General features: G+C 43.4%; 1 protein-coding gene across 1 annotated transcript in view; it reads right to left on the bottom strand.

The window, feature by feature from the left end:
- FGF18 (fibroblast growth factor 18) overlaps window positions 1–26,703 on the bottom strand; it is a 111,474-nt gene extending 84,771 nt beyond the window's left edge. The window contains exons 1-2 of the mRNA XM_038413816.2: window positions 25,011–26,703; window positions 24,751–24,787 (exon numbers count right to left, since the gene is read on the bottom strand). Coding sequence (XP_038269744.1) covers window positions 24,751–24,787; window positions 25,011–25,042 — 69 coding nt within the window. The 5' untranslated portion in view covers window positions 25,043–26,703. The remainder of the gene's footprint in view (window positions 1–24,750; window positions 24,788–25,010) is intronic.
- Between the last annotated feature and the right edge of the window lie 278 nt (window positions 26,704–26,981).

The raw sequence follows: 26,981 nt of genomic DNA, 5'->3' as shown, positions 1-26,981 counted from the left end.
TAATGGAGAGTAAAGGAGGAACCAATCCTGGAGAGAGAGCAAAAGGAAACTAAAGTAGACCAGTGAGAACACAGCTGCTTACTGGGCCATAGGCATGCTCTTTAATGACTCTTCCACTCAACTCACTCCAGCTAAATAAAGTGTATAACATATGGTCTATACTGCAGGTGGTTCATCCAGTGCATGGGTCCCTGAACATGAATTTCCAAGTGAGCCAGCAGCAGGGAGATTTTTGATGCAGACTCCTGCAATTGTATATATAATCTGCTGAGAGAAGTATACACACACACACACACACTCAGTGTATTTAACCTTGGCCAAAGGCTAATCTAGTTGAGCCGCTGCTCTCACTTTTATCCCCCAAATCAATCTCATTCTGATTCAGTACTCTAAACTAATCTGGTGGCTCCAGAATTGCCGATACACTGAAGACACCCAGCTGTCCTCATCTTCTGCTGATACTACCATCACCAGCACATAGACATTAGTCTCTGAGAGAGATAAGCACCTGGATGAAAAACAATTAGCTGAAGCTCAGTCCAGGAAGAGATGCTGGAAAGGAGAAGAAACACTGAGGTGATAGCTCTGACCCTGCCCTAAAAGTGCCTTCCATCTGACTGTTAGATGGTCTCATGGTCTTATTAGATTCGTCTCTGCTCCTAAAGAACCAAAAGAAACTCCTTCCCTCTCCGTTAGATGGTCATGAAGCTATGCTTGTTCCTCTTGGGCCCAGTTGTTAAAAGAGGTTTGCACCCTCAACTCCCAGCAAAGCCAATGTACTTGGCATTTATTACTTTTGTTTATATAACAGTAAATCCTAGAGGCCCTAGTCAAGATCAAGGCTTCAAAGTTCTAGCTGCTGTACAAATACACAGCAAAAGCCAGTGTCTGCCCTTAAACTTGCTCCCACAATGCACTCACCATACATGACTAAGTGGGGTTGGATTTGGTACCGCCTTTTAGGGCTAGTGGTATGACTTTCATGAGGATGTTGTGAAATCTGCCTGGGCCCAAAATCAGAAAACAAAAGGGAGATTGTAAAATAGCTGAGCGAAGGGAAAGGGAAAACAAAGCCTTTGGCAGAAGGAAAGGAACAGAACCATACCCAAAGAAGATCCAGCAGACTCACAACTAGATTTATCTGTAGCAGAAATGCATGGCAAACCTCAGCCGATCAGTTCCTGGCCTTTAAATGCCAAATAACTTCCCAGCTGCAGCCTGTATTTTCTTCTCCTTCTAATTTTCATTTGTTCACTGTATCGGCTACACACTATGCTGTACCTCCCAGAAAAACTTCAAGATCCTTTGGCTTCTCCCCAACTCTAATAATTCTATCAATAAATCTGTGACTGGGTATTGTTGGAGGAGGAAAGGATGTGGCTTAAGTGACCCAAAATGCTCCACATTTTTCAATTAAAGGAAAAACTAAATAAATAAAAATAAGGCTCCTGACAAGTGTAAACTAGGCTCACCCTAGTGAGAGGCATTTAAGGAGGAGGAATGAAGGGGGCAGGGCATGCATCTGCCCTGCTCTCCACCCAGCAAAAACACAGCCCATGGTTCAGTGGCACAGCACTGAACATACACTCTGTCACATGGGAGGCTCAGGGTTGAGAATAACTTTGAGATGCTCACTCCCCTCATCCTTAATCAGTGGAGAATGGGGGCATTGCAGAATCAGTCTCCTCCAAAGGGACCCTGCTGAAAGTCAGCTCCCAGGAACAACAGACACCAGACACCGCATCCTCCTGCCCAACCCAGGAGGTACTACCATCTGGAAAACAAAAGGTCCCATGAGGGCAGACAACTGAATAGAAAGAAGCCAGGGGTGAAAACTGCCAGGAGTGAAGAGGCAATGTATAAAGAAATACGTACCATAATTTATCAGAAGCCCTTGCCTTTAAGTGTGTGCAGCCTGCTGCACAAGCAAACTCATAAGCCAAAGATTTGGGCATCCCCTGTGATGTTCATCAGCATTCACCCCTTTCAGCCACATGCTTTGTCAATGTCCGGTGTGTTTCCTTACAAAACATTGACCCCTTCAGACTTAGTTCACTCCACTCTGTCCTCACTGAGCACCCTGGAACATAACAGTTATGTCCCATACTTCACCTTTCCCAGCCCCAGCTCTCCATGCTACTCCTGGAACACAGAATTTCAGATGCAGTTTTTGAAGCATAAGATGCAAAACTTCCTCCCTCCTCTCCCTGAAAAATGAATATTTTCTACCTTTTTTATGCTTTGTTTAGTTTGCTTTTCATAACATCCTCTATGAACCCCAAAGGTTGAAGATGTTCTCCGGACTGCACTGTACATCCCAGTATCTCACCAAGGTAACCCTGGTGAAGTAGGAGATGGATAGATCTGATTTCCATTTGAGAGAGGCTACCTACTTTTTCAAATAAATCTCTTCACATCAACTTACCTGGGGATGTTGCATTTAGCAAAACTGAAATGTACTAGAAGTTAATAATATTCTCTTCGTTTTGAGATAGGTTCCTCAAAACAACCCCACTTGGAAGCCACGGCCTAAGAGCAAAAGAACTAGAGATGGATGTTTAACAGAGTATAAAGCAGTGGCTATTGGTGAATAAGGCCACTGGTGTAACCAGGTCTGACAGATTCAACAGGCTGCCAGGGGCCAAGAAGAGCAAAATTTTCACCACCCAATTTTTTGGTGGTGAAAACACATTTTCACTGTAAGGCCAAGATTTTCCAATATACCTTAAATTTGGGCCCTTCAATCCACATTAAGGCACCTAAAATGGGCTCAGTTTTCAGAAGTTCTGAGCCCACACAACTCCATGTACGATCAGTGAAACCGGTTGGGTACACAGCACCCAAAGTCTCTATTTCAAACACAGTGCCTAAGAGTCTCTCCATCTGACAGAAAAAGTTACTCTGAGCCCAAGCCTTGCACCCTCACCAACTCACAAACCAGATTTCAGTTGAGATCTCATGCCCCTCTCTTCCCTTGCCTTGCACTGTCAAGGGGAACTACAAAACTAAAAAGGAAATGGAGGTAAGTCCAGAAATCTGCGCTGAATGTCCTCACTAACCTGCTTTGACATGGAGGGAGCGGCATTCAGCACAAAAGTGAGTTTTCACTTATCTCCTTAAAGGCATTTTTCCTTTCTGTGAAACCCTCTAATGACATCCCCAAAAAAGTATAATTCTGTGATATGCCTGGTGTTATTATCCCCGCTGGTTAGTGGTCTGCAGGTGTAGGGAGTAGGAGGTCCATTACAAATTAGCATGGTTATCTATCTGGGCAGTGCTGGTCTTTACCTCTTTTATTCTGCTTCTAATCACGCTAGCAGGACTTGATATAACTTCAGTTAACCGTTTACTTCAAGTTTGGTTAAGTGGCAAGTTCACCCATGACACTGATTGCTTGGATTGGAATCCGACTAAGCAATCCTGGCTAGTTTATTTGACCCCTCTATCCAGTCAGGGTTGGAAGCAGACCTGATCTGTGACATTGCTGGTATTATCAGCAACCCATGAGAAGAATGGTATCAGTGATGGCAAAGAAAGATGCATTCTAAGAGAGGATTTCATCAAGGAGAAAAAGAATTTTAGAACAGCTACTTAACATGGAATGCTGACTCACCCCTCTGCACCCTGCACCTCAGCAATGAGGTAATCAGCACGTTTTCAGTTTTCTTTCTAGGTTCACATTTCTTCTTTAAAAGCCCCTGGTCCCGTAGTGGGATAATAGTGTGTCCTGCAGCATCCTTATATTGAAGGGTTCAACCAGACAATATTGTCGTGCTGTTCACTGCAGCTCTTAGATCCTCAAAGGGATTTAGATGCTCAACTCTCAGAGCTCCTAAATCCCTTTGAGGATCTGAGCCCCAGTGATGAGTGGCATAACCAGCAGCCTCAATAAACTTTGCTTAAACAAAGACCACCTGAGATGAATGCAAACCCAGCATCCTAGAATAATGTGATACATGAGCATTCTCATTTTGGCTTGTCAACATTGAATCTCGCAGCACCACTGACTCCCTGGCAAACTGACCAGCGACACAGTCATGGAAATAAAAAAATCTCCCAACTTCAGTGTTCTCTAAGCACTTTCCTTTTCCATTGTATCCAACCCTTTCCGCACAGCTGCAAGCAAAGCAGCTTAGAAAGTTTTTCTCCTGCAAAGAAGTTATTCTGAAATCCATTTAAACATCTCTCCTGTTTATACCACACTCCCTTTGTTATCAAGAAATCTCCAATTTATAAGTTCACAAGCTCCTGCATAAGATGATAATAGATCACATTTATATACCATATCACCTACTGTCCATAGCACAGTAATGACCCCTCTCCAAGATTCCTCCCACGGGACACTACTTGTCAGGACAGCCCACAGAAAGAAACAAGGCAGAGCTGAGTACGACTGCAGCTAGAGAACAGAACCCAGATGGCATTCTCATCTGTTCTACTGCCACAGAATCCACATCATCCCCTGCGAACTAAACACAACACTGATTAGAATATTCTAACTAGCCAAGTCCAGAAGGGACTATGTGAAGGTGTATTTGAAACCATGTATTATGAATCCAATAGACTGTAAGAGTTCCACTGAAGCTGCTCGGATCTATCAAGATTAGGCTTTTTTAAAACAGGCTGCTACCTAAACAAACTAGCTACAGTCTTTAATTGACAATTACAGCTCTGTGGTTTGAGTTCTATGGACAGAGCCGGTAGTCGTTTGGACCAGTGCAGGTGTACGCAGTGAGCCAGCGCAGATATGTGCTGTGTATGTTCTATAAGACTGTGTTCTTCCCAATCTGATGCACTTTTCAGAAATCCCCATGCATGATCCATTCACAGCAAAAGGACTGTTTTGCTTTGAACAGTTATTATTATCATTAGGAAAGACTCCCAGTCCACATTATACCGGACCTGCAAATCTTTTATCTCCTAATATAGATATAAGGACATTAATAAGCACCTTAAAAATCAAACCCAAAGAGGGTGGATGTCTTCTTTTTTCCTTGGTAGAAGGATGTAGCCCATTAAATTACACATAAATGGCCAGTGGGGTTGTTGGGGTTTTGGAAGTGTGCCCAGTTCTGGATTTTCTTTTTCACCAAGTCGCAAACCCATGAATAGCAAGGTTTTACACAGGAGTGTTGACACAATTTAACTACAGCATCCTGAACATGACACTAGAATAAGGAAGCTCCTTGTGTGGCCCAATGTACGGATAAATAAAGCATTTCATCAGTCAGTGCTGACACAGATCATAAACCTTCACAAGCATAAATATCAATAACAACCCAGAAAGATAAGAGGTCTTACGGGTGAGTCAGGCTGAGATGATTTAGAGTTGGGCTGAAAGGTTCATTATTTCTGAATAGGCGGGGGTGGGCCGGCCAAAGAAATCAATAAACTGTTCAGCTTTCAGGAGGGAAGGGACCTTGTTAATTGTGCAAACAGAGGCTCACCATGGTCCGTTTCAGTATGGAGATTTCTGGCTAACTCAGTATCGTTACAGGCCACTAGCAGTCTTACCAGAGACTAGGTACATCCTAAACACTACAGAAAATTCCCTTGCTCTAAAACAATCTCCCTAACTCAGATCTTGCCTAAAGACCTTCAAGGAAGACAAATAAATCAGACATTTCATGAGATGCAACTTCAGATTAACACTCTTTTCCTGATATTGGCAGAGCTGCTGATTCTCTACCTCTTTTATGCTCCCCCTCGTCTCCTAGCGGGACTTGCCCCCTCCTCCTCTATAAAGTCAGAGTGGTATCTCAGCTGATCAAGCTGCTGCCTTCACACCTATGCCATTCAGACTCCCAATTCCAATGTTTCAAAAATGCACAGATACTCGGCAGACTTACATCCTGCCAGTTCCATTTCTTTTTCGCCAATAACCAAGTTCATCCCTGATTAAAATACCGCTGATGTTTCTGGAGCTGCATCAGGAATGAATTTGACCCTGTGTGTGCAAGTTTAAGTGGTTCTGGAATTCCAGCCACAAGAAGTCACTGTTTCTGAAAGTTTCGTTTTCTATGCAAGGATTCAGCTCAACAGCTTTCCATCCACATTCTCACCAAGACCTCTGCCGAGTCCCATACTTGGTAGTTTGACCAAATACATCTAGCAGCTCCTCCTTTACTTATGCACTGCTTTTCTTTTCTCTTCTACTGTTACATTCCTTTTTTTCCTTTCAGTGAAATTAGTGCTGGTGAAAGATGCTTGATTAAATGCTCTGGAGAATGAAGCCCTCTATTCATCCACACAACAAATATAGGGCAAGTTTCCCTGCATTGCCCAGCCAATATGCCTTAGCCAGAGGCCTACTCTAGAAGGTAGTTTATTTCTGTGGAGATTGTCATCAAGGGAACCAAGTGATGCAGCTATCCTGATAACTTTTGGGAAGTGAACTGTGATCACCAACTCTTTTCATACAAGCCACTGGACCGTTGTAAAAAGGTAACTGTGAACTAGGGCAGTGAACTAGTGGGGAAAGCATTAAAACCTACTTCCAAACTCTCAAGACTGCCTTTCTAATGAAACAAAGTAAAGGTAAAAGCTCTCTGTATCAGTTAACAGAATAGCTTTAAATCTGACAGCATCATGTCAAGTTTACCGCCTCCCCTGAAATTAATAGGCTTCAATGGTTGTTGGGGTTTATAAAGTTTTAAAGTCAGTAATAAAGTCTACACTCCAGAAATAAAATCCTGAATTGTTAAGCTGTGATGATACTCATCGGAATGGACTATTCTCTCTTTATCCCATTAATGTTCTAAAGACAGTGCCAAAACACCGACTAATATTAAGCCCTATCAAAGGCACTGTATAAAACTGTCGGTTGTATTTAATCCAAACTGAACTGGCAGTCTGCATTCTGGATCCGAAGTGAGTACATGAGACTAGTTAATGAAACCCATGAAAACCATGGTGTGTGTCTTATTCAGGGTTTGTAATGATTTCCATTGGCTGTATGATCACATAGAAACTTTTGCACCACAAGTGCTGGACAAATGGAATTTCACATCTTTCACATCGGGGGCAAAAATTTAGTGACTAGTGATGTGGGTTGTCTCGCTTTTTGGGCACCCATCTTGAGACATCTTAAAGGGGCCTGATTTTCAGAGGGCAATTTCTATATCGTGTCCTCCAAAATCACTAGCCACTTTTAAAAATCTTGGCCAATATATTTAATTTTTGCTTGCCAATATTCAGGGTAGTCTCACACTCCTATGACCTGCTTTGCTTGCTCTGTCACTAGCCACTGCTCTTCCAGTGATTCTGGTAAGAAGTGATTCTTGCTAATGTACTTACTTTCCTCTTGGAGTAAATTCAGACCAGCTGTGAGCAGATGTAACACCCTGGTGAAGGTGCACCTACTTATCCTGCCTCTGAATTTCACCCAGAGTATCTAAGAGGGTTAGCGAAGTTTCCATCACAACCACTTCTTCCTGGAATACCTGTACTTGTGACTGTCTTTTTGGACTTTGTCATGTACCTCGCCTTTGGTCACAGACCCATATCCTACTTCTTATCTAAGATGTCTGTTAGATGAGACAAATTCTACTTACACATGCATACCAGAGCCCAGTACAGGATCTCCCTAGGTGAACAGTGATATGCACAATTAGACAACAAGAAAAATTCACTGGTCGGTCCGGGAATGCATGTTGATCTCCATCTATCCACACTTGCTGCTAAACTAATGTAGCAGCTCAGCTAGCTGAAGCCAGCACGGGCTCCATGTCATAGCTAACACATATTTCTTTAGAAGTGAAAACCCATTACCTAACCTAGTGTGTTATTCTACTTCTTGGCAGGAATGGATTTTGGTGCACGCTGGGGAAATTGGACTCCCGGGAAGAAATAAAAACTTCACAAGTAAATTACATTTTTGTATAAATGCAAATGCAGATTAAACTCTCATAAGCTATTTATTCAACTTAAATGACATAAAAGGAAGTCCTTTGCTGACATGGCACATTATTTTATCTATTTAACTCCCCTCATAAGATTTTCATCACAGTAATAAAGCACAAGTGACCCAGAAGCTAGAGACACTACCTCATAGTCAATGGGTCAGTGGCAACAAGTCCAACAAAGAACCTCTAAGTGATGCCATCAGGGACAACAATCCCTGGCAAGTTTAATTATGATGGTAAAATCGGTGATGAAGGCGGCCTTGGCTATTCACAGTTACCCCTCGCCAACCCGTGCTGGCCAAGTGTGGCCAGACTCCCACCAGAGCTTTCAAGAAGATGGAGGAAAGCTGAGCTGGAAAGGCCTTTGCCCTCCAATGGGCTAAGAATGGCTGACAGGGAGATGGATGGATGGATGGATGGATGGCATGGAGCACAAGTCATCATTAAGCAATTTCAATAGTGAGTTTGCCACAGAAACACAGAGCTGTAATTATGCCAACTTCAGAGCCTCTCTGCAATAACAAGCTGCCTGTATCCCTCCCTCATAGACAGTAACTAGGAAACTTAATGAGTAAATATAAACATCTCATGAAATAGAAAATGTAGCCCAGCCCCTAGACAAGCTGAGTAGGTAAAGCAAAGAATAGTTCTAATGCCATTCCTATGTGGTCAACACAGTCCAAAAACCATCAGTGGGAGTTAGAAAATAAACTCAATACAGATTTGAAACAGCTAAGAAAGGTATAGGAAGCTCAGGACATGTGCATACCTGCTACAAGAACGCCAGATACACCATAATGGATCAGGTCCTTCAAGCCTAGTATCTGGCTTCCTGACATACCCAACACCTGATGATCCAGAGGAAAGCAATAGCGCAGGGCCAATGGCGCAGGGCTGATGGTAGTGGAGAAAATTCCTTGCTGACTCCAGCCAGAGATCAGCTTTCACCCTGAACCACGAGATTTGATTAAGTCTATCATTAACTTTGTTCTGTCCTACAGAGCTTCATACACTATTATCAGAAACTTGATATTCAAATGCAAAACTGGATGGCTGAAGAAATGTCATTGTCCTTTGGCAAGTGAACTCCCTATCAGACACAGGGAACAAAGTCAAACCTTCAGCAGAAGCTTCTATATAGGGCAAAGATAATGATATTCTTCAGACAATGCATTATTTCAAAAGAAATAGTTAGAAGGAACACGTACCTAATGCTTTGTGATGACAAGCTCAGGGGACAACTTTGGGCAAGACAGCATAGATATTAGAGGAGACACACTCAAGAAGATTAAAGATTTGGGGGGGGGGGTTGTTCAGTGCCAGAAAAGGTGCTGGCATGGCACAGGCTGGAGACTGCAGTTCTCGGTCCACAGAATAGGCACAGTAGCAGTGGAAACTTCCCCTACATTGTCAGCGTAACTAAACCATGCCCTGGAGGTGAAGTCTTCAGGGATGAGAGAGGATTTCAGTATCTATTGTCCCATCAGTCTCTGGCCTCTGATGAAGCTGCCAAGAGGACTGCAAGGTGTGATGGTGTTTTTTGTGGCATTGGCACTTAACCACTAGAAACTGGACTGATTTCACATGCTCATTTCATGTGCTCCCCAAACAGCCATCAGATGGTAACAACTTTCAGTCCTTGCCAACTTGGGCTTGATTGAAACCGACAGATGGTTAAAGGCACCATAGACCTTTACCAATTGCCTGGACCATCCAGTCCCCCACACTCAAGCAAATTAGGCTCAATTGTCAAATGTCTAACTGACAAAACTGACAGGGAATGGATCCTAAACAACTAGTTTTCATTTATGGAACACAAGTCACTCAATAGCTGTAAGTCTAACAAAAAAAGCAAAAGCAACTGTTTATCTCTGACCATCCTCCCTGTACAGTCACCGGTTAATTAAAAACCAGATTGCCAGTGGAACCTATTATTTTCAAGCCTCTGAGAAGGGGTTACAAACAATGGAGAGCATTAGACCAATTTAAATTCACATCATGGTTAACCCGTCAACATTTTTCATAGGCTCATGACTTGCAAAAGAGTGGCAGACTGACCATTGCTACCTAATATTCAGGGCTAAGCAGGCTGGAGGAGGTGGGGATGGAGGCACATCATCTCACCAGGAGTTACCTGTGTTCTTCTGGGTGACTCAGCCAAAGATCCTCCATGAACGATGGCTCAGTACACGCTAAGCGGGGACAACATGAGCTCTCTCTCCTGCCATTTGTACCAGCCCTGCTATGCTGGCCAGTGCAGAAGAGAGCAAGACCACAGCCTTGGAGGGTTTTACTCAGTGCTATATTCTCCCTGTCCCTTGCACTGGGGGAGCACAAGGACTAGGATTGCAAGGGGAAGGAAGTCTATCTGCCTAAGCATTTCTACCATGCTCATCACAACGCTGAGTACGCTTGCATGGCCAACCAGAATCTGAGCCTTGGGTTGCAAGTAAGTTGGGATATGTAAAAGAGATATGTAAACAACTGAGGCAGAAACAGAGCGTGGAAAGAAAGGGCATCCTCTGTTTACTTGTCTAGTTTCAAAATACCAGCTGCTTATGGCTCTGAATTGGCTTTGAACCAGCTACTATAAGCTGACCTGGAGATGGATCTTCCATTAGTCTGAGCTTCTTAATTCCCTATACACACTGCATCTTCTAATTACACGTTATTCTAATCACTTTATCCCTGAAGGCCACAAGTATTTGTAGTATATATTTATATGTTATTCGGCACAACTATATTCTTATGGGCAGACAGTATAGACCCTAAAATTTTCTCATGTTATGTTCTGTTGCATTAGTTTCAACCGATGGTTGCCTGTATGGTGGAGTTTCAGTGTTAACAGTTTGGTTTTTTATAGTCTTATTGCTACAGCCCCAGAGGATACATGGTGTATAAACCTTATGTAGAAGACAAGGTCCTTGCACTGAATAGCTTGACAGACAGTGTTGACCAGTGGATAGAGCATTGGACTGGGAATCAGGAGACCTGAGCTCTGTCCCTAGATCTGCTTCGGACCTGCTGTGCAACTGATGGCAAATCTTGGGGCCTCCACTTCCTCTCCCACCCTTTGCCTGTCTTATCTATTTAGATGTTAAGGTGCTGATGCCAAAAATTATCCATTAGAAATTATTTGTACAGTGCCTGGCACAAAGGAACCCCAGTGTTGGTTGAGGCATTCATGTAACACAAATAAAAGCACTAATAATAACATACAATCCATTTAAGTAATGATACAAGGAGGGACAGTGAGACTTTAGACCTAACTCAGTGGTTACCAAACTGTGGTCTTCTGAGAGCTGGCTGGCATTTGGGAACAGATTTTCAAAGATATTTAGGCACCTAGTGGGAATTTCAAAAGTGCAAAGTAGGTTAGTGCCTAACTCCCATTGATTTCAATGTGCTTTGAATATCACACTATATGTCTATCTGCATCTTTATGTGCCAAAATACCTTTGAAACTCTGACCATAAAGACATCCCTCTACTGAAAATCAGTAATTTTGGGCTACAGTTCAACAAAAATTTTCTTGAACTCCAGGTCAGAGATAGTACTATTTCAGCCTCACTAAATATAAAGTGTAGCTACTGAAAATTCTGAATGCCGAGTCTTTAGAAATTGTGATTTACATCCCAGTATACCATTAGTGTTATGTCATGATACTGGCTAGACCTGCACCTGTTATGCTCTTTGTAAATTTGAAATATGTGATTTGTGTTGGCAGTTACAATTATTTTAATAACATTTAAGTGCCTCGTTCTCCACTGCATTACACCAGTTTTTGTCAGCGATTTCAATGGAGTTTTACTGGCAAAAAACTAGCGGTAACACAATGGAAAATTAGGTCCTGAATTTTACACATCATTCCAACATAAGTTAATAACAAAACTGCCTGCTCTTTTGGATAAAATGTTGTGTGTACGCAACCTAAAACTGTATTCCTATCAAAGGCACCAACAATTAGAATTTCAGGTTTATCTATATATTGATTGCTATGGGGCTATTTACTATTCTGATCTCAGCTGGTAGGAAGTCTTGCCAATCAACGTAAGGTCACGACCACAGGGTCAGAAGCTTGCACTACATATATCATAATTTATTTTACAGATAGTCAATACCAAATTGCACCATGCAATTTACAGTACAACATCACATTTAGTGCCTAAAGCCACCCATACGGTACTTTCTCCTTAAGACCTTTCCTATGCAGTTTAAAGGGTTGATTTCTGCTTTCAGTTACGCTGGTGTAAATGTGGAGGAACACCATTTGCTATCAGATTTCCACTGATGTACCTGAAAGCAGAATTGGGACCATGATTTGAATATACATTTGAAAAGGGTTTGCTATCTCTTTAGTTTCACGTCTCACTGTGGAGCAATTTTTTTTAAAATTGTGCTAGCCCAACTAGTATCAGGGTTAACATATTACTGAAAGGTTTATGTGCATACCTATCATAGATGGAGCAATAAACAACATACCAAGCAGCTGTACAGATGAAAATATAACACTTACAGCTAGACAAATAACTCAGCACGAAGTCTGTGAATATTAACTCAAATAAAAAATTTAATTATTTTTCACTGGGTGGTTTTCTTTACCCCTTTCATTTTTATTTTCAGCTAATATTCTACAAACAAGTTCACAGGCGCGTATACTCGTGGCAACAACACATTTTAAGTGAGTATCGGATGACGTAAACTGAGTTTTGAACTCATAAATGCAAGTATTCATCCCAAAAGTCTGATGTTACATTCATCCAGGCAGGGAAAGCGAAACAATCCATGCCAACAATTAGGGATTCGTGTTTTTATCACACCTATTGAATAGGAAATATGCTGAGAAACCTCTTTCCCACGTGCAGTTCATTTCACATAAACTACCAACTAGCCGTCAGGAGGTCACTACCAACCTGGGCAGGATTCAGATCGATAGGCTGGTGGTGAAAGATTCTTCTATCACTTCACCAATCCATGCAAGTTGGCACCCAACAGCATGGTATCGGAAACCCTCTTCTATATCCCGTTATTACTCCTTCAGACTATCCAAAATGCATGTACCTATACATTTCTTTCTATCTAATAATGCCTTAATTCCTCCCGATATTTTAATGTAAATCTGTCTTTCATAGAATTACACAATATTAGGGTTGGAAGAGACCTCAAGAGGGCATTTAGTCCAATCTCCCACTCACAGCAGGACTAAGAAAGATTTAGGACTTTGCCTAAGAAGTGTACAGGATATTCCAAAGGACACTGGAAACACTAACAAGCTAATCTGAAGAAAGAAGCCAACAATGGGGCTTGGGGAAGAGGAGAAGACAGTTGAGATTTCAATAGAAGGAAGAGAGCTCGGAGGAATAAGCAATGATGGTGATGCCATGTAGGAAGTGCAAACCTTATTAATTCCTTCGTTCTGGTATTTCTATAGCTGCTTTATGCAATTCCATTGGAATTCCACAGAGATTTAGCATTAGTTAATCTCAGTATCCCTTTTATTATAACGTGGTGATCAGAAGAATCATTTAGTACATTAGGATCCTTTCCATTTTAAACGCTGCTTCCTCTCTATGATGTCATCTAATTGTTTATTGAATGACCCTTGCATCTCGGTCTTATCAACAGTCCCCAGTAGCTCATTCCATGCAGAGATGATTTTTGCTGTGGTAAAGTACTTCCTGATGTTCGTGTTTAAGCATGTTTTTCTTCAGCTGCTTCTTATTCTGTCATTGGCACTAGGCGCAATTTTTGGTTTGAAATTGCCCCGTAATCTGATGTTTCTATAGGGTGCATTTCACCACAAAACAAAAAAGCAATGTTCAAGAAGTGGGGTTGGAGGTTTCCCCTGGATGACAACTAGATACACATGTCCCTGGACATAATGAGCCTCACAGTAACGCTATATATGTGTATAAAGCCAAGTCCCTTTACATATCAGGAAACTGAGGCACAGAGAGGTGAAGTGACCCAAACTTGACATGTGCTGAGCCCCTTCAACTCCCACTGAAATCAGTAGGAGTACAGCAGGCTCATCTCCTCCCAGAATAGGCTTTTAAATGACTTAATTAAAGTCAGAGAGCAAGTCATAAGACATAATCATAAGACAGCACTGCCTCCCAAATTGCCTTGTCTGAGATCAACAATCCCTTTAAGCCACAGCCCTTAGTAGGGGTTTGCATGGAGTAGCACCACCCCAGTGAGAGTCCCAGCAGAGTCCCTGATGGGGGGTGAAGGGCACAGCTGCTGTTACCCGCTTTGAAAGCAGCAGACATGCACCTTTGCAGTGGGCATTAGCTGGTACAGAGGGAAATGGGCCATAGCCCAACTGCCTCCTTTTGAGAGGTTAGTGACCTATCAACACTAGCCTGGAACACTCCATGTACTCCGCAGTGCAAAGACTGGGACTGTGTCTGGCTTCTGGTCAGGACTGCGCTCATCTCCCTGGGTGCACCTGTCCAGATATAATCTGGTCCTTTCTGCATCCCACAGTGGGTTCTGTTCACATGCCTGCAGGTAGACACTCATTTGTTGCACTTTCAAGTGAGCCTCAACTTTCTGAAAATTTGTCACAGTATGTTTAGCAAAGAAACTGGCCTCTCTTATCTTTAATGTTTGAGTCAATGATTCCTGAGAAAGATTGGGAGTTGGACTCTCTTTTCCTAGAAATTGTTGGACAACATTCATGGAGATGAGAAAGACCTGTTAGACCATCTGCTCTGTTCCCCTTCCAAAGCAGGATTGTTCCCTACAGTGTATTTTATTGTGCTTTGCTTTGTCCAGTACAGTTTTAAATGTGTCCTGCACAATGGGACTTCTCTACGACCTAATACATCCCACAGCTCAGAAGATTTTCACAAGACTCAGCCTAAAATCTCCTTTCCTTAACTTTGAAATTCATATCCGTTCACTAAGGAAAGTTTGCCTGCCTAACTATTCACAAAGATCACCATCATGCTCTGAAGGGTTTTCACTAAATTACAAGAATGAGCTTTAAAGACACTGGGCAAAATCTGCACAGAACATAGTATGTAGCCTTCTTTTCTAGGATGTTGCGAGACTTGGTAACAACTCTAATGATTCTGTGGCTAATGTACTAAAGGAATACAATGCATTTCCTAGTATACTGGTGTCACAGTAGCACATCTTCCATTGAAAAGAATGGGACTTTGCATCTGATGATGATAAAATCTCCATAATAAACAAGGCATATTACCAAGTACGCTAAAGAGTATTACTACATCTATTGAGGAGATGCTTTTTCTAACTTGACTATATCTGCTGCATAATTTTTTTATTTTAGTTTCAATTCCAGTTTGCATGGGAAAATCAGGCAGTTAGGTGCCTACCTGTTCTGTCTGCCAGCAGAGTTCTGCTCTCAGGCATCGACAGCAGCATGCCAAGTGGGAGAAATGACAGCAGCGAAGGCAAGCGAGTGGGACGGCTCCAGGAGTCCACAAAATTGTGAACCTCCCCTTCCAAACTAGGATGATTGGCATGTCTGCTCCCACGCAGTGCAGACTCTGATCTCTGGAAGGAACTATTACAAAGGAAAAGATGCAGACCATGACAGTAAGTCTAGTCTTTCCTCTCACTGGTCTCCTTTATTTCCCTCTTCATGCTATAGCAAGGCCACTGAATGCCAATAGGAAAGTACTTTGGCAGCCTTAGACTGTCTTTTTTCCAGTCATTTCTTTGGATGCCTAATCCTCGGTATATATATTAAGTGGTACCGGGTAGGCTGAGTCAGTCCCAGATCTGCATATGTTCTGGCTGGCCATGGTGTTACAGCGCACTGTGTGATCAATCAATGATATAAAATCCAACACAGGAGAAAAGAAAAAAGGCCTGCTATTGCTACTGATCAGCATTGTAAATTCCTAGTGACTTCAGGGGGAGTTCTGCTTGAAAAGCCAGAATCGGACCTTAAGCAAGCTTCTAGTCTAAGCAGGGACACAGAAAAAGAGCAGCAGTGGTTTCTGTTTGTCCTCTGTCAATGAGTTCAGTGTCCAGTGTGCTTAATTTACAAGCAAAAACTGTTTTTATTCTTTTTGACTAATTGTTAACCCTGCAAACTCTACCAGGAATCACACAGTTGAGCTGGGTTCTTTCCTTCTTGCGCATTATAACCAGTAGAAAGGTTCTTCCAGGCAAATTATGCCCTCCGTGACACTTGTCCCATTCCCTTCACCCTAACCGATTATACCATAGTACGCAATTCCGCTGGTCAGATGGGATGAACTAGAATGCAGCTCGCTATTGTATAGTCATGTTAGTTCGACAGAGTAGCAAGAGCAAAAAGCTGTGACAAAAATAAGATTGTATAAACAAGTTTTATAAGTTTTTAAATAAACTGAAGCAGTTACAACTCTGAACACATGCCTAGAGCAGATCTGATAAGTGCCATTTTCACAGTCAAAGCTGAACCATACTTTATGCCCAAAGGCTCCAATCCTACAAACACATGCATGTGAGTAACTTTACACATATGAGTACCATGCCTACAGTTACTTAAATAAACAGTTTGGAGTAATCATATCAGAAGCTCTTGATGTGTATATTTATCTTGACACATGTAGCACACAGTAGCCTATGTTTTAAAGGTACAACATCAACTTAAAAATCACACTACTATCTGAACATGTTTAAATCTATTGTTCCTGGAAGTAACATGGATGGTTCCTATCGCTGGAAAAGATGAGAGCAAAAATATATTTTTTCTTGGGAGGAAGGGGCCCGGTTTGTTTAATTTGTGCATTTGACCACAAGTTGTATATAGACAGTTTCAGTGTTTCCCTTGTATAATCAATTTCCTTGTTGCTTTTGTGGGTCTTTCAGTCAGGAACATGGGAGAAGAAAAAGCAATTCAAAAAAACAACAAGAAAATGTGATTATAAATCAACAAAAAGGTGCAGAGGGGAGAAGGAGTAGGTGTAGCGCCTGAAATGACTTTCAACTCACTGGGAATCTTTCCACTAGCTTCAGACCCCCCGTGCTGATGGGAGTGTCCATCTCTTTTGCTCACATGCCAAAATTACACTCCAGAAAACAGAAAAGGCCACACTGCGATGCTGCAGTAAGGATGGAAGCTTTACAACATCAACTGTTCCTTGAAAACAAAACATTTTAGATTACAGCCTGGCTCAATCTTATATTGTCAATCTGCAAATTTGGTCCTTTTTGTGCCTCACAGACCTCCCAAAAACCATCACTACTGCCACCATGATTCACAGATTCATAGATACTAAGGTCAGAAGGGACCATTATGATCATCTAGTCCGACCTCCTCCACAACACAGGCCACAGAATCTCACCCACCCACTCCTGCGAAAAATCTCTCACCTATGTCTGAGCTAATGAAGTCCTCAAATTGTGATTTAAAGATTTCAAGGAGCAGAGAATCTTCCAGCAAGTGACCCGTGCCCCATGCTACGGAGGAAGGCGAAAAACCTCCAGGGCTTCTTCCAATCTGCCCAGGAGGAAAATTCCTTCCCGACCCCAAATATGGCGATCAGCTAAACCCTGAGCATATGGGCAAGATTCACCAGCCAGATGATGGCAGTCTTACCAGCAAAGATTTAATAGACAATGGTGTAATGTGGTCTCATGTTATTGAAATGCCATTACTTTTACAATCTTCACTACAGTACATTTTTAGGGTAGCAGGAAGAATAATCATAATTAAAACCAAATGCTCCTGTCACAACATGAATAAGCAATTATAGTGACACAGTATCGTCGATTTTCATGTTGTTTCCCCACTCCCCATAAACACACTTACTTATTAATATGCAAACTTTAGTAATTAGCAATGGGTCTTCTGGTCATTAGCACTAATTGGTGGGGTTCTGCGGTAATTATTAAGTTATGCTGTAGCCATCTATCTCATCATACAATTAAACAAACCACTGAGGAGAGGTCTGAGGGAAACATCAGGAGAAATTTACATTGTTTATACTTTACATGTTGGATTAGCTCTTTAATATTATTTATCTGTACCTGCAAGGGAACCCCCAGTGACATACTGTCTTATGATCTGTCTGACCACCCCCCTATCTGATTCTGCACCCTTTCCAAATGCTTCCAATGCAGTTTTAGTCAAATCTTGGCAAGAGGAGGTTGTTCCAGGGTGTTCACATTCACACGTCAGGCATTATGTGGGAAGCACATTCTTAGCTTGTTCCACAGTGTGTGAGGCAGCTACCGAGTAAATTAAGACTGGACTTGCAGTAGGTTGTCATTCCACCAAGGGTGCCAGCCTGGATACCTCCCTTTTTTATTTGTTCTTATCCCTGTCCATTCTTCTATGCTACCCTTATGAACAGAACACCCACCTCACAGTTGTTCAATAAAGTACCTCTGTCCCCTCATTTAAATGACTTCTAACACCTCACTTTGCCCAAGTCACCTGTGAGAGGTGAAGGCAAAAACACTCATTCAACTGAACCATCAAGATGGTATTATTGTAACACTTCTCTTTCTTCTCCTTCCCCCTTTTCTATCAGGGTGATATTCACCACTGTGCAGCTGGCCGTTGCAAGGCCTATGCATCACTTGGTACACAGACTTTGTGCCTGACCCTGCATGGGGTGAATTTCATCCTTATTGGGTCTCTCCCAATTTCAATTGCAAGCTCAGGGCAGGGCTGGGTCTTTCCTTGTTTCTGAGGCAACTAACACACTTCTGGACACTTGAAACTAATGATAAACAATAACCACAATGATATAAGCATAGCAAATCCTTCAAGAATTCAAGCATGAGCACGGCAGTTCTGCTTTTCTGGCCAGAGCCGTACAGTAGTATCAGTACTTACAATATTGAAAATAACCAAAATCCTGAAATAATGTAAATGCGTGTTTCTTTCAAGAAGCCTGAAACAAGAATTTGTGTGGCAACTAATTTCTTTGCAAGAAAATGAGGTGTCTGTGCTGAACATACTTTGTGCCTCTTTTGGAACAGTTTTTACCCCAACATCTTAAATGTACAAAGAAAAATATGATTCATTTTTAATTAGAAAGTGAAAGTAGATGGTGCACTGGCCCCCTGGGAGCTATAAAAACATTGCTGTGTCACATATATTTGAGATCACATTAGCCACAAGGCACGTCAACTTTTGAGCCTTTGGTCAGAAATGGAAACCTGCAGGTGCAGAAGCTCCTGCAAGAGAGAGGGGAAAGGAGACTGAGGAGTGAGCTGGAAGCCTCTTCATCCAAAAAAGACACTGAGAAGGAGGCTTTCATTACTCCTTTTTGCATAGTGGTAAGTGGATACAGGTGTCAGAGGACAAATACCATTCCACACCTCTCAGGAAGATCTACGAGTCTGGATAAGTCTGCTGCTCAAATCAGTTACAAGTCCTTTTTAAAGTCTGTTTTCCTATCGTAGACAAGTGATGTTGTAGGTATCTTAATTCAAGGAATGTTGATTTCAGTTTCACATCCTACTCCCTTCCACTAGTAGAATGAACAACTATGTCAGAGCACAAGGTAATTAGACCGATGTCATTGGTCAAGTAGCAGTGGCTTATTTATGACCTCCCTAATTCCAAATGACCATGGCACGTTTTCATACAGGCAGCCTGTTCCCTGTTTGTCCATAAAATCATGAGCCCAAGGACTATGTGGATTGAGAGAGGTGGATTCACAATGTCACTATCTGTAGACAGGTGGAATGACTCAGCAGGTCACAAAACCCCTGGCAGTCAGTAAGATCTTTCCCTCAGGGGTAGGGAAGTATAAAAAGAAAGCATAACTGCAGAATGGAAATAGAAAACTCCCCAGCGTGGGGTTGAACCCTGACCGATGACTTGGATGAGGATCCCAAGTTTCCCAAACACACCCTTTGTTCTCTCTGGTCTCTCAAGCTGCCACTTTTATCAACTCTCTCTTGAGCATCTGTACAAGGGTAGGGGGAGTTGAGCTGGAGTAAAAGCACAATCACAGTCCCACTGTGGATGAAAAGGGAACCAGGGGGGGAAGGAGGTTTATGACATCTAATCTGAATACATATTTTTTATCTGTGTGTTTTACTCTCATTTCAGAGAGCACCTGTGAGGCTGGAGGCAGAGGCAAGTACAGGGATATTGCATCAGCGCATGAGAACCAAAGAGTGTAAGTGACCATGCTACTTCCGCTGTCTATGCTGAGTGATCATTTTAAGGTCCAATAACACAGACACTTCTAGAAACTACTGTTACACATTAATGGGAAGCAGTAACCTCACCTCTCCAATAGCATGTAGTGCTTTGTTCTGGGGAATGGAGGGACACTAGACCCATAAACACACTTCAAACCCAGGCTGATTTTAGTAGCTGTTTTGAAGTCTGTGGCTGAGTCCCAAGAGCTCTACCAACCTGCCTCTAGCATCACCCACCAGCCTGTGGGGCCGGCTCTTAATGTAGAAGCTTTGCCTGCAATGAGTAGCAGGAGGATGAGAAGAAGGAAAGGGCTCGGTGTCTGTTTGCACAGGTTGGGAAAGAAGGGATAGGTGGGGGGATGTAGGCAAGGAGAGATACTTGCTGAAGCATTGGATAAGGTTGGCCTAGCTTATACATGTGCTTCTTCATACATCCATAATGGACAATCATCATCAGTATCCATGACAAAAACAAGCACAGTGGGTTAGATCCCCTAATGTGATGTGGCAGCAGATTCTAGCCACAGAGCTAGTATATCTAACTTCAGTCAGATCATGCAGTGCAAGAGTGATCCTCTGGTGTCCTAAAGCCTGGGTAGAGGCTCCTGTAGAACACATATCCTGGTCCTGGCACAGGGGGCATGGCCAAGAGAAAAAGTATGACCCTATGCGGATCAATTGCAGCAGTTTCTGCCTCTTGGGTAGCCAGAACAAGTAAGTGCAGCCTGCTCTAAATTATGCCTGAGGACCAGCCCCATACCCAGCCACCACAGAAATGGACAATTGCAAAGCTAATCTACACACCATGCTGGCAGACCCATGCCTCCAAAGTCTGCTGTGCTCAGCTCAGCCAGGCCGCAGGATCTGGACCATGAATGTGTGGAAACAACACTTTTCTATGTCTAACTTTACAACAACCCAGACAATAACTTTGCCCACAAGAACAACTTTAGGAAAAACAGAAGCTACAACTCATGTAGCACACAGCAGCCTTCCTCTTAAACAATGTGCCCAAATATAGCCAGCCACCTTGCTCCATGCACTCCACTGACTCCCCATTCACTTTCAGACTCTATTCAAAGCCTTTGTCCTAATCTACAAGGTCACAAAAGTGAAGAGCCTAGCCAACTCAGACTGTTCCTGGAAATAGAGAGAGACAGGGAGGAAGTAAACTGAGAAGATGCTGAATGCTCAACATAACTGATACACATAGATCTTAGATATCATGGAGATAGATTCCTTATAAATACCATGGATAAATAATACCTATCTTCTGTATTTATGAAGGCATCTACTATGTGTACTATTTTCAGAGTAGCAGCCATGTTAGTCTGTATTCGCAAAAAGAAAAGGAGTACTTGTGGCACCTTAGAGACTAACAAATTTATTTGAGCATAAGCTTTTGTGAGCTACAGCTCACTTCATCGGATGCATTCAGTGGAAAATACAGAGGGGAGATTTATATACATAGAGAACAGGAAACAGTGTGTATGGTAACACCCATTGTTTCATATTCTCTATGTATATAAATCTTCCCACTGTGTTTTCCACTGAATGCATCCGACGAAGTGAGCTGTAGCTCACAAAAGCTTATGCTCAAAGAGATTTGTTAGTCTCTAAGGTGCCACAACTACTCCTTTTCTTTATGTGTACTATGTAAGACTGGGTTTTGGATTTGAATGGCCCCAAGCAAAGGGGGTTGGTCCCAAGAAGCTAGAGAAGGAAATCAGATGAACTCTCCATCAAAAAAAGGGGAAGACGATGGACAGTGAGCTGCCTTCTTTCCAGCCCGCTGGAGGAGAGGGATGGTTGGTTTGCTCAAATTGCTCATCTCCATATAGTCCCCAAAATCATGGGTCCCAAAGGGCTCATTTGTGCTTAAGGCCCAGCTCTATTACCAATAGGTTGCTGCCAGTGGGGTACTTTTCTAACTTGCCCAAAGGTATTTTTGTTGAAAGTGACACATGCTGACCTAGGATGTCTCTGTTAAACATTGGTATCATGTACGCATACCTTCACTTGAGAAATCCTTCTAGTCTTAGCAAGCTATCTATGAAGAAAGATAGATCTTTGTCCATAGTGTTTTCTTTCAGGTTCAGGATAAATCCCACCTGCTCCTGAAAACTATTGAGTTATCTTAACTTCCTTAATTCCTCTATTTATTGATCCCCAACTCTTCTAAAACACTGGATACCCATTTCAGACACCACACAATATGAAGCTAAACTAACTAGCAATGGCACATTGATATGACAGTCCAAAAAATTGAGCCTAATTTCCCACTGCTAGTAATTTATAGATAGTTATGGTGATTTGTAATTTGCTTCTATTGTTTAGAAATTTACTGAAGAGGGAGGATTTTAGGCATGGAGTGAGCTAAAATCTCATCTGGCTTCATATGTTCTTATTTTGATATGCTACACTGTTTAAGTACTAGTTCAGTAGAAAAGTAAAAACCACATTCTAGCAGGTGCTAAAATTTCTGTAACCACTGACTGCTAAGCCACCAGGTAATATTCAGGAACCATGAATCATAATTCTTATAATTATATGTGGGTCAACTCACTGATCTTAATTTACATAGGATGGTGAAAGTAGGTCTTGGAATATAATTCACTGGAACATTCCTAAAGTCTCCCAACACACAGCTTTTTAAGCAAAACAAATATTAAGCATAACAGATGCATTAATTTACTCTAGTTCACCAAAGGTTAACTCTTACCCAAACCGATCATTAGAAAATAAATCCTATAATCCCTCTTTCCCATTCAGGCTTTAAACATGTAATCACATGAATAAATCTAGAGAGAAAGTGTAACAAAATGGGCAATAAAAACTCACTGCATTCACATCTTTTTATCTACCATTAATATTGTAAACACTCTCTTTCAGGCCCTTAAGTATGACTAATCTAACGTTTTGGCTTCCCACACTACTAGCCATAATAGTGTGCCTCTTGTTATAACAACCAGTTTGATTCACCACCATAGAAAAGTGGTAGAAGAAGATACCTCAGAGTAAATCCTAGTGTCAGATCTTCTTGCAAAATGCTGCAAAATCAGCACTAAATCTAAAAAGTATGGTTCTAATAGTAAGAGAGTACAGAACTTTCTCTTTTTTTTCTTCATTATTTTATTGCTCTGGAAGCCTGCAAGCTCCAACTGTATAAATGCCAATAACTTCCCAAGTTTTAAGGCTGTTGAAGTAAGAGATCAGATTTTAGCAAGTGCTTTCCAGGCAGTGAGCCAAACTTCTTCTGATTCACTAAAAGCAACAAGGGGGCTGGGGGGGGGGGGAGGATGAAGGGTTGATTAACTTCAGTTACCACACAATTTCAAAAATGTCTTAGTGCGAAGGGTGCAATCGCTGATTGCCCTGCCTGCCCAGCCTGTTGCGGGGGGGAATGAACTGGAGCAATGCAGCAAACGCCTTCCAACCACAAAGTAATTTACAGCTGTAGATCCCCTCTCTTGATTAGGAGGCTGCTCTGCTGAAATAAGGAGTTCTTTTGTTTTTATAATCTAGCTGCAATTTCCCGGGAGGCGGGGGGGGGGGGAATATGACAAATTTTTCAATTTGGCCCCAGGCACTGGTCGTCTTTCAGACGCTCTAATCAGTTTGCAGAGGATCCGTTCCTCCCCACCTCAAAAACTGCCAGAGAACCCTGGAAGAACAGGTGCATTCCTGGCCCCCTTGCATGGGCAGTGACCCAGGGGTGCGGAACGACTGGGACCGCCACCGGTTTACACGGCAGAGCCTCAGAATGCGAGTGGGAACCCAGCCCAGGGCACACCAGCAGGGCAGGGCAAGACGGAAGGGGTCCCAGAACTGGAGCACCTGCTTTGCCAACTCCGAAACACTCAAGATCGCGGGTGTGTCCTCTCCAGACGCACGTGTTGCATTTACACCAGCGAAAACTATGTCCAAGCAAACCACATTGTTTTTAAACCGTATTTTTGTTGTCGTGGAAAATCTGATTCGACTCACTCCACCCCGAATTTCAAACTCCCCCGCTCCTCCCCCCCCATCTCTATCCCGCCTGTCTGTCAGTTTCACGAGACAGCAGAAGTCTCGCTCCTAGTGATTTTCTAATTGTTTCATTTCTGCAGCTCGAAGGCAGGATCTTGTTTGGGTGGCTTTCTACTGAATAACTGGCCGCGGGGGGTGGAGGGGGGCAGATGGGCGAGCAAGAAGCCTCCTTTTTCTGGCTAAGGACACTTGTGTATTTTTCAGTATCACTTTGTGTAAGTTCCCTAGGAAAAGGAAATCTAACAAGAGATCTAGCGCCTGCTATTCCACTACACATGTATCCATCCACATTTTGCAAGTAGTAGAGTCCAACACTCCGCTCACATCATTAGCCAGGCTAATGCACTCCAGAGAAGCCTTTTAATGTAGGCTACTGGCATCCACAAGCGAGCTGTGGCCATTTGAAAAGGGGAGGGAGGGGAGGAGGTAAGAGAAATTAAAGATCATTTGTTCGTACAGTGGATTGCCAGAAGTAGTCACTGAAATGAGGCTTAGCCAGAGATGCAGCTGGTTTCCAGAACAAGTGACACTCCACTATGTGGCGTGGTGATCATTTTAATCAAACTATAAAACTAGGGGTCGGGGGTGAAACCCCTTTGCAAAACTGCCTGACACTCAGAGGTCAACACGCCTCCTTTGTTTCTTTTTCCAACCCAAAGGGAGAGAAGACAGAAAGGACACATACCTGTACCTGAAAGCACAGCAGCAGAGAATGTAAACATCTGGAGAGGAGAAAAAAAAAGCAACAAAGATCAAATGATGCCGTGAAATGGCTATTATTAATTATTATTATTATTATTATTGTTAATAACACAGATCGATGCTTTGGTTAGGAAAGGCTCGGGTCTCAATGACCACCTGATTGCAAGGAAAATGCAACCGGAGCCTTAAAAGATGAAAGTTTCCCCCCCCCCCCAATTTTTTTTTAAATGTCATAATCCTTACAAGCAAGTGCAGGCTGAGAGCAGTGAATACATCGCTGAGTGAGGAGTGGGGGAGGCCAGTGGCTTCAAGTTAATGGAGCAAAATCCCCAGCCGCAGCCTTGACATGGGAATGATCCAGTTATAAACCCCCGCAGATTTCCAGCGATCTCGCTTCGCGCTGATAAACAAAGATGAGAAGTTGAGATACTGCCTGGTCTGCCTCCTCCGAGTGGCTCTCTGAGGCATCAGCTCTCCTCTTCCCCCGTCTCTCCTCCTCCTCCTCCTCTCTCTCCGCCTTTGGAGAGATGAAGGTGCTTATTGTCAGTAACTTCCGATCATCAGCAAATAACCCCCCCCCGCCTCCCCCGCTTTGCTAAGGACCCAGCCCTGCGAGGAGGATAAAGCCTTTTCCTGGATTCAGCTCCCCCAGATAGAGGCGCAGCAGCAGAGCTAATATTTGCTTTAGGTTACGATGGCTGGCGTTTGCCCTCTGATCCCCTTCCTTCGGATGGATCCCTCGGTGCCTGGGAGGTTATTTCAGGGGGAGCATGGCAGCGTGTAGCTCGCAGGTCTCCTCCACCGCCGGAGAGGTTCCTCGAGAGGTCAGAGAAGGGGGGGAAGGATGGAGCTTTGCTCTCATGTGCACCCTGCGCAGCTAATAGTCCGTCTGCCGGGGGAAAGCGCACACACAATGCTGGAGCAAAGGCTTCAGCCCTGATCTCTCTTCTCTTGCAGGCTCATGTTTCCTGCTCTCCCTGTCTCCTTCCCTCAGCATCACCACCTAGGGAGAGCATCGACCAGTGGTGTTTCCAATCAGTGCTGCAGAAAAAAACAATCTCTCCACTTGCTGGGCGATCAAGAAAAATACAATTGACCCCCCCCCCCCCCTCCGCAGTTCAGAGAGGCGATGAGCCCGGGCAGGAGTCCCCGATCCGCAGGCGAGCAGGGGCAGTCCCGGTGTATTTTTAAGGGTTTCTTCTCGATCGATGAGTGGGAACCAGACACACCTACCCCCAAAACAGTACCCGGCTAAGCAGACACGGGAAGGAAGCTCCTCGCTTATTATGCAGTAAGGGCAAGTGCCGAGCGCTTGGCTCCGAAAAGTCCCCTTCAGCTAGAAGAGCCCAGAGCTCTGCACAAAACTATCTGGTGGAGGCAGCTTAGCCGCTGGTCCTTCTCGATCCAGAGCCGTGACATCAAAGCCCGAGGGCAGGTTCCTACAGCAAAGGGTACGAAGCATCCTTTGAAAAACAAAACAGACAAGCCTTTTTTTTTTTTTTGTAAGGGGAGGGAGTGGGTGTGCCAAAGCCAAAAAACCTCTCTCGGGATGCGTAGTGGGTGTCAAATAATACCAGACACACACACACTCTTACCCACAAAAACAACAGCCTTCAGCTTTCTCCGACAGCTCGATCTTGCTTCCTACACAGGTTTGGAAACAATTTCAGTCCTCCCTGCGCCTCTGCCTTGCCCAGCTCCAGCAGAACGCAGGGAAATCCGCAGCCCGGTCAGGGTTGAATGTCTTGCCCCAAAATCGAGCAAGCAACGCCCCTCTCCCCCCACGCTGGCTTCTTGGTAGGAGCTAGGAAGCCAAGCGGCTGCGTCTGACTGCTCTCTTTGGATGGCCCACCAGCGCCGCGGATGCTTCCCTCGCCTCTGCCCCTTCTCTGTCCAGGAGCTTAGTGCTGACCACTAGCAAAGAGCCACCCGCCGTCCAGAGCGCTCCCCCGTGTGCTGCAAAGCGCGCAGCTCCTCAAGGCTCATGGAAGCGGCAGCAGACACGTGTCAGCCTGAAACAATCCAGCATGTTGCTTTGTTGCCATCCCTAGACAAGCCAGCCAAGGGAACCAAACCTCACATCCGCCCACTGTGTCCAGGGCTGCTGCTTCGCTTCTGGAGGGTGAAAGGAAAGACAGAAGCTGTTTCACTGGTGCTCAGAAAGCAACACGCCCGAGACTAGGCAAAGAGACTGGTGAAGCCATTGGAATGGGA

This window comes from Dermochelys coriacea, chromosome 8 (assembly GCF_009764565.3).
Source record: "Dermochelys coriacea isolate rDerCor1 chromosome 8, rDerCor1.pri.v4, whole genome shotgun sequence".
In the NCBI taxonomy this organism is placed as follows: domain Eukaryota; kingdom Metazoa; phylum Chordata; order Testudines; family Dermochelyidae; genus Dermochelys; species Dermochelys coriacea.
Note: the sequence above shows the minus strand (reverse complement) of the source record. Positions and strands in the feature narration are given on the sequence as shown.